The sequence below is a fragment of the Anneissia japonica genome, unplaced genomic scaffold (assembly GCF_011630105.1).
Source record: "Anneissia japonica isolate Jap-2015-1 unplaced genomic scaffold, ASM1163010v1 scaffold15977_len49063_cov117, whole genome shotgun sequence".
In the NCBI taxonomy this organism is placed as follows: domain Eukaryota; kingdom Metazoa; phylum Echinodermata; class Crinoidea; order Comatulida; family Comatulidae; genus Anneissia; species Anneissia japonica.
This window is the reverse complement of record NW_022702501.1, coordinates 40,748-48,985: the sequence shown is the minus strand read 5'-3', so window position 1 is coordinate 48,985 and position 8,238 is coordinate 40,748. Positions and strand designations below refer to the sequence as shown.

The 8,238-nt window shown below is 33.5% G+C and overlaps 1 protein-coding gene across 1 annotated transcript; it reads right to left on the bottom strand.

Annotated features, from left to right (window-relative positions):
* Positions 1–1,006: 1,006 nt before the first annotated feature.
* LOC117103959 lies at positions 1,007–5,522 on the bottom strand. The gene is made up of 4 exons (XM_033244603.1): positions 5,417–5,522; positions 3,690–3,887; positions 2,581–2,813; positions 1,007–1,549 (listed from the first exon to the last, which is right to left on the bottom strand). The coding sequence occupies exons 2-4, from the start codon at positions 3,829–3,831 to the stop codon at positions 1,319–1,321; spliced, it is 606 nt and encodes a 201-aa protein (XP_033100494.1). The 5' UTR covers positions 3,832–3,887; positions 5,417–5,522; the 3' UTR covers positions 1,007–1,318.
* Positions 5,523–8,238: the final 2,716 nt, after the last annotated feature.

Genomic DNA, 8,238 nt, shown 5'->3' with positions numbered 1-8,238 from the left:
TTTTGAGGCAAATCTATTACCATCTCTACGAGTATATTTTATATATATATATATATATATATATATATTATAGATCTGTGCTTTTCATGTTTCTGGGATATTTTGCGGCTGTGCGTGTGAATAACGCACACTTAAAATGTAAGCTTAATTTTCAATGATTATTTTAGAATTGTGTCCAGCTCTGGCTGAAATATCTAGCAAGTGTGTTAGACACGATAAGAAGAAGAAAAAGAAAAGTAAACTCACGGAACTATACTTATGGCTGTAGACCTCTTCCCGTGTACTTACTGCAACACTTCCATCACCGAAATCTTTATATGTATATGCAATGTCGTTACCTGGGATACAAGATAATGTTTTTATTCAATTTTTAGACATCTACATTAGTTCTTTTTATGTTTATCAAATTTGCATTTTAATTAGTCTTTGCTTATTGTAAAGCGCCCTGATAATTTTTGAAAGTATAATAATAATTATAATAGGCCTAATAATAATAATAATAATAATAATAATAATAATTATTATTATTATTATTATTATTATTATTATTATTATTATTAAATTAAATGAATTTCGGAAAAATGCCGAACGTTTTGCAATTATGTAAGAAATTATAATCCAGTTCTGCGTTGATGAAATGTAAGGATGTCCTCTCGTACTTCCTAAGCAAACAAATAGGCAAATCTTTAGAACTAAATTCCTTGACAATAGACCCAAACGGACGTAAATTAATGAAAAAACACAACACATTTGAAGAGAAGAACTAAGGATTTAATGGTAAACATGTTTCGGGTGTACTCTTTAACCCATCTTCAATACAATCAGAAAACAAACCAAAAAACTCGCCATTCTTCAATACGAGTGTATAATATATATACAGTACTTAAATGAATATTATTAAATTCTTCTTATTATTATTTTGTATTTTGTTTTACCTAATGGCAAATTCTTGTTAGTTCAACTTGTATAGATTCGTGGTAACTGTTTACTTACGTAAAAGTTGACTATGTGAACAAAATGTTGTGGTTAAATTTAACATATTGTCCGCCTCATCTTAATGCTGGTTACAGTAACTTTTACTGTGAGAGTGTTATATAATTATAATACAAATAAAAAAACATCTTTTTCCCAAATAAGGTGTTGATTTAAGCTCAATAATGAAAAATAGAATTATTTCGACAGATGTTTGAGTACTTAACCTAATATCTGCGTAAACGGTGTGTGCGTGGTTATGATCAGATTATCACATTTGCTTTGACAAAAACGGACTGCTGTATGCACATATACAGTCACGATGCCTATACATGATGTGGTGGCATTATGACCATATTTTCATGTCACATTTTGTCAAAAAAAATTTGATAGTCTGGACAGGCCATAACACAATGCTACCTTGTTCTACCGTTGCTGTGAATAAAACCGGTACTTCAATTGGCATATACCAAACGCCAGCAATAAAAGTGCCATCTTCTGGCGATCTGTATTGTTCTTCGACCGGTATATGTCGCGGTATAACCTCAAAACCATAGATAATATCCAGGATCTCAACCTACATTATCAAAATTAGAGATAACAAAACAAAGTCTGAATGTTCTACAAAACATTAATAATATTATTAGGGAGTTTTCGCCAGCTGTTGTATCTGTCTTTGTATTTCGCATACTGTACTACTCTCTTCTGAGTTCTGTGGATTTGTTAATAGATAGGTCACCAAATATAATTATGAAACAAATATTTAAGTGAATCATTTGAGCCTTTTGTTGTTTAAACTAAGAGTTTGTTATATCTTGTATTTAGCATCCATATTGTTGTTAATAATTATTTGAAAACTTTATTATCAAGAATACAAACATTACAGCATTGAAATTGTAATGTGAAATTATTAATTGTTTAAAAAAGAGTAAGAGCAAGAATCTGTAAATTATAATATTATAATTTAGAGGTACCTAGTAAGAAAAAAAAATGAATTTAAAAAAGTAAGAAAAAAAAATACAATTAATAAACATATTGAAACACACACACAGAACACATCCAATGATTTAAAATTCAGATAGGAATAGGTGACGTTCGATTGCACCACGACGATAAAATTTATAATTAAAGATACTAGAAACATATGATAGCACTCTGAAGTGATAGATACATCAAAAGCTTTACGCACATTCCGACGTACGTGGCGCCCTTCTCTTTCTGCTAATGATGGGATCTCAGTCAATATATTCCCCGTCTATTTATAGTAGTAATACTGAAGAGAGACAACTTATGTCCTGCTTCACAAAAGACATCAATTCATAAAAGCCTTTCTTGAAGACAGGCTATTTCCATTCCGTCACTAAGAAGTTTTTATATTCCTTGTATTCTCACCATGCTTTTTGGTGCTACATTTGTTTTTAATGAGAGTTATCGTATGTTCGTAGTATCTTTGCTATAACGTAATGTCGACACACAGAGTTCTTAAACAAACAAAAACAAAAACAAACAAAAAACACGCGCGACGGCCAAGGATAAGTGAATCCGGGTTAGGGTCACGCTGTTACGCAATCGAAAGCTACCCTGTGCCTGGTACCAGGGACAACATACCTCGACTTCATATTCCTCACTATTGATGGGATTCTCGAACTTTAAAGTGAGGAGGTATACACCAGGGTACGTGAATTCGATTTTTAAAGTACAGGAGTCGCCAACAGATGTGATGTCATATATCTTGTCTTTAAGGACCTCATCAAATGCATAGCCACCGGTTATTGTGACGTCAGCGAAAGTTGCTGGCTTTACAGCACCGTTAGTGTATGATGTAACGATCGTAATAACGCCTTCAAATTGAAAACAAATAAGTAATATAAATAACAAAACGAACAACATTGAAAATATATTTATTCTTTGTAAAATACAGTTATGTATTTTTGCAACATAATACAACATATCCGAATAATACACCAAGTTGTAGATGGTTATAGTAGGCCTAAGTTGGAAATGGTTGAATATCTTGTTGTTCTCATAACCACTTTTCAGGGATCACCTCATAACTCAGTTGATAGAGTATTCGAATGGTCATCGGAAGGACCTGGGTGTTCATCAAGATGGAGACATACATTTTTATCAAATGTTTATTATCATCTTAATGAAGTGAAGGTCTTTCCCTGTATCAATGTTAATGTGCATTCGGACCGAATCCGAATGTTGGAATAGGGACACTGGCGTTCAACGCATCGGAAACGCGGTCCAAATTTCCGTTCGGATCCGATGTGAAAGTAGCTTTACTATCATGTGATTTACATCAAATATATACTAGACTCACAAGATAGAACTCTCCACAGAAAAAAAAATTGTATCACCCCGAATTGCATCGTGGATAAACTGTACTAACGCACGTTTTTTTTTATCTAGTCGTACGCGGCGCCCTATTAAATGGGGCGCCGCGTGCGTCTGGATCTGGTTGGCTGGACATAAACTTAAGTTGCAATTACAGTATTGGAAACAGAAGAGCACCGCGTACGTCTTGATCTGCGTGAAATGTATGACGTATTTATCCGCTTCACTTTTGCTATATCAGAGTTCTATCTTGTGTTTCTAGTATCTTTTTTTACTATGATGTGATTTACATTGTAATAATATACAGTATTTGATACTGAGAAGATATACTAATGAAATGTTTGGTTTACAGTAAACAGGAAAAATTAGTTATTTACCTTTAACATCTCCTAATCCATTTGGTTGCGGACTATTTGTAGTAATTTCATATGCATCTAAATCAACCGGGTTGTAAACTGTGATCTCCAATTCAAATACTTCCCAGTTCCACAGATTACTTGCGTTTACCTTTACTGTCATGTTGCCAGAGGCAATAAATAAGTGTGTAATATTGTCTGGCACGTCAGGGCTAGTTGCTGTTGGAGAACGTACATAAGAATATTTAAATTGTAGGCCTATGCAATCATGACACGCTTACTTTATTAAGAGATGGCAGATAAGAAAATTGTATTTTCATAAAAATTTGTATAATTAATGTTGTATTTAATGATTTCAAACATTATAAAACTTCACTGAAGTTCTGCTTGTTGGTTTTGTGTGTTTTATATTTCATACCTATTAGAATAGTTCGTATTACTTCGTATTACTAAATCTGTTGGACTATTGCAATGAAGTTGATTATGAATTATCATTATTATTATTATTATTAATATTATTTAGTTATATTATTCAAATTATAGCTATATTTTCAAAATTCAAAAAAAAAAAAAAAAAAAAAAAAAGATCATTTTTTGATTTTTTTCTCATTCGTTTTGTAACTTTATATCTTACGATAATTTAATATAAATTTGCATTTTTTACTTTTTTTTAATTAGGTCCCCATGTTCTCTTATGTAATATTGGTTTTTTTTAATATATATTTGTTATTATGTATTATCTGTACCGACTACATAGATTCCAGGCATTTGATTGGTTGAAGCCGGACAATAGTTTCAGCCATGCCCGGCTAGCGAGGATTAGTCTTGTTCTTTTTACCCTCTCGCCCTCTCACAATTCGCGATGTAGAAAATTATGCTAAGCCTATTGTTTTAATGGCGTCTTGCTTCTACTAATTTCATCACATTTGACCTAATTTGTTGACCTGGAAGCGGCACACTGTACTGGTAGGCTAGGAATAACAACTGCAGAGTGTTCCAGTTTCAAACTGGTTCATGAACGTGAGAAGTGTATTGAGTGAGTTCAGCACAGTCATAATACGAAAAAAACAAGTTAAGTATGCGAATATTTGAGTATCTCAAAGCCACAAACTGTGATTTACAGAGTTATCAAATGCAGGCCTCAATGAATTGCTCGGGAAATTCTACTACTACTACTAGGCCAGCCCTAGCCTAGGCTTCTTCACGACTCAAAGAACAGGGAATCTATGTAGTGGTATATAAAACAACTATGTACTGGTATTTTAATCGAATCATAGTTCAAATTATAGCCCTTGGTGATATATCTGGAGGCTACAGTATAGCCTCCATGTCACATCGGGCTATAATTCGAATCATGCCCCTCAACCCAGTAAATATTTGTATATTATAGCCTATAATGCTATTTTCTTAATACATTTTTTTCTCTTGATGATTTTAGGCATTTGCAACTTTTTACTTTATATACTTTATACAGCTATTATGTAAATGCATGTAGAAAAAAGTAAAGGTGAAGGTGGGAGAACCCCACGAAAGACAAAAACAAAACAAAACATTAATTTCGTATTTTACATTAAATTGCAAATATCCACCACGTATATGATGCTTTTAGGAAATTATCCTATACAATAAATATTCTATTAAAATTAATAGAGTAAATTTAATTCAATTACAACATTGATATCCACACCCATCTTGCATTTATAGTGATTGCAATAGAGTTTGAAATAAATATTTGAAATACTACATACAATTTCTATCTACTTCTTCCGTTGGAGAGCCATCTCCCCAATCGATCGACAAAAGTGCTGGAATACCCCGTTGTAGCCAAACGAACAGAGTAGCTTCTTCAGTAGACCTAACTCTGTCTCTTATACACATCTAGATGTGTATAATGACCATATTTAGGCATGTCACATGTTTGTCAAGTAAAAGTTGATAGTCTGGCCAGGGCTTTAAAAACAACTCTTGAAATGATTCATGTTATTCTAGAAATATAAATATAAACATATGATGGAATGAAATGTGTATACACAAAGGAGTTGTTCAGAGAATCACTGAAACATCAGATCTTCAACTAATTCCATACATTTTAACTGAAAAAATCCAGCAAATAAAAGAATACCTTGGCCTATCAGAATATTATTTTATCTGTAATTATTATATTAATATGTATTCATATCTAATCATTGTGCCTTCATTTCTAAGTGTTAAGAAATTCTATAATGAGTAATATGATAATAAGGGAAACAAATTTCTTTTAATATTCAAAACTTGAGGACCAGGGGCCAATGCATATCTGAACAGGTGATTTGTGGATGCTTCGGAGTTGCTGAGCTGTGGTATGGGCCCCTAGAACCTCCTATCACCTGCCCCGAATTCTCAGATAGCCTAGACAGCAGGAAGTGTCACTTAATTCACGCCTGAATCATATCCGCTGCAGCGCCAACGCCAACCCTACTCGGTGCCAAACAGACAACGAACTTTAGCTCTTCAACCAATGAAAATTATCTTGTCTTATTGTTTAAGATGTGTATAAGAGACAGGTATTAAGGTATTAGTCAAATACCCTAAAAAATTCAAAAGTATGTTTTTAAGCTCTTCGTGTTTCTACAGCATAGCGAAAACAACGAAATTTTGTAGGCCTATTATATTACGCAGATTTTACAATATAAGTTAACTGGTTGGTGTTCCATATAAAGGGTATTAGAATGGCGCCCTAAATTACCCTATTCTTCAATAAACAAAATAGTGAGGTACGCGTACCGGAGAAATCATGTTAAAGTCAGACTCCGGAGAAAAAAAAAATTTGATATGTTGTAGAACTGATTTTTCTAAGACAGAAAAAAAGTTGTTTGACGAAAAACTGGGGAACGGGATACAGATTTTTGAATATTTAAAAACTGGGGGGAAAAGGGGTGTAACCGGCTATTTTTACACCTTTTTCCCCCAGTTTTTAAATATTCAAAAATCTGTCTCTCATTCACCGTTGCTCAGTTTTTTATCGAACTACTTTTTTCTGTCTTAGAAAAATCAGTTCTACAACATATCAAAAATGTTTTTCCTCCGGAGACTGACTTTAATCATTGTGAAGATAGGCTGTAGTAAGATAGGACCTCAGTGCAGTACGTAGGCCTAATCGGTAAGCAAAGAATTTCTGTTGTATAAAATTCATTGTGAAATGAATCAGTTAGATTTGAATATTGGCATATTGGCATTCAGGTTTAGAATTGATGGTAGGTGTCTAGGCCAAGGGCCAGGGGCCAGGCCAAAGGCCTAGACCAGGAGCCTTCCAAAAGCCTAGATAGTCGTCAGGGGCAAGGCCTGTAAGAGAACTAGGTGCACAAAGAATACTAAGATATAGGCCAGGGTTTAAGAGATGTGGTGCAGTTGAACTTGTAAAACACAGAATCGTTATATTGTTTTTTCGATTTTCTTTAGATACAATCTCACAATAGGAGAGCTAAGGAGGCAAATCTTGCACTTTTGGAAGAAAGCATGAAACTTCCCACAGTGATACTATGATTCCTAAGGATCATTTAAAAAAATAGACCCCAAAAAATAATCCGCTTAGTGGCCGCCATCGTGAAATTAATAATGGCCACCAAAATATTGGATTTTTATCAATAATCTTCATATCTACAGCACCTAGCACTGTCATTCAAAGGTATTTACCTATGTTTTCGATATCAGGGAGTATTATGCTGTGATCAGAAATTATATCAGATGGCCGCCATATTTGATTTCAAGATGTATGTTTTTGATCTACTTGTTTATTATATGATACAAAAACGCTTCTAGACAGTCGAATACAAAATGTTTTATTCGTGTATACATATACCACAGGTGGCAAAGTGCGGCCCGCGAAAATGAATTAAAAACCCATGTGTGCGGCCTGCCAAGCAACATCGGCTAGAAAACATCTTATTGTTTACGACCAGACGCCGATTATGTAAAAAAGTAACATTAAACTGAGAATAAAATGGTGTAAAAGTACTGCTTTGAGGATTTTGGAAACTCAATGGAATTTAATTTTGACTATTTTCCTTATGTTGAAAGTATAGTCATATGTTCAATGAAAACTACCAAATTAGTTGAAATTGTCATTGTCCCTATATTTTTGTGAACAGAACATTGGTATTTACTGTTTCGGAGACTTCATTTTCTGTTTTTGCAGTTTTACCTATTTGTAATATTGCTTTATATTCCTTATAATTCTATTTTGGATGTAACGATTGATAACTGAACTTAAATTGATGACAAAACTTAAATGATCGAAGGATTTCAAAGTAGTTCCGTTTTGAAGTCTCAGAAACAAAGTTTTCAGCCACCCTGTGCAAGTATGAATAAAGTAAATTACCAATTCCATTTATCAAAATGTAGCAAGTCACATGACTATTATAATAGAGATATGCCATGTGATTTGAATGGAGATAATATGTACTTTCTGCTAACACTTGAAGCCTCCGAAATGCCTTGGAGCCTCCGAGACAACTCTGCACTTGCTCTCATATAATAGGCATATAAATCAGTTTTCATTACTTTCGATTGATTACCAATTTGTTATTCCTTA

Bases quoted from the DNA above. Each gene is read 5' to 3' on its own strand.
- LOC117103959 (XM_033244603.1), bottom strand. From the start codon at position 3,831: ATGACAGTAAAGGTAAACGCAAGTAATCTGTGGAACTGGGAAGTATTT. The intron at 2,814-3,689 runs GTAAATAACTAA...TTCAATTTGAAG, and splicing joins TGGATTAGGAGATGTTAAAG to GCGTTATTACGATCGTTACA. The intron at 1,550-2,580 runs GTATGTTGTCCC...TTGATAATGTAG, and splicing joins GTGAGGAATATGAAGTCGAG to GTTGAGATCCTGGATATTAT.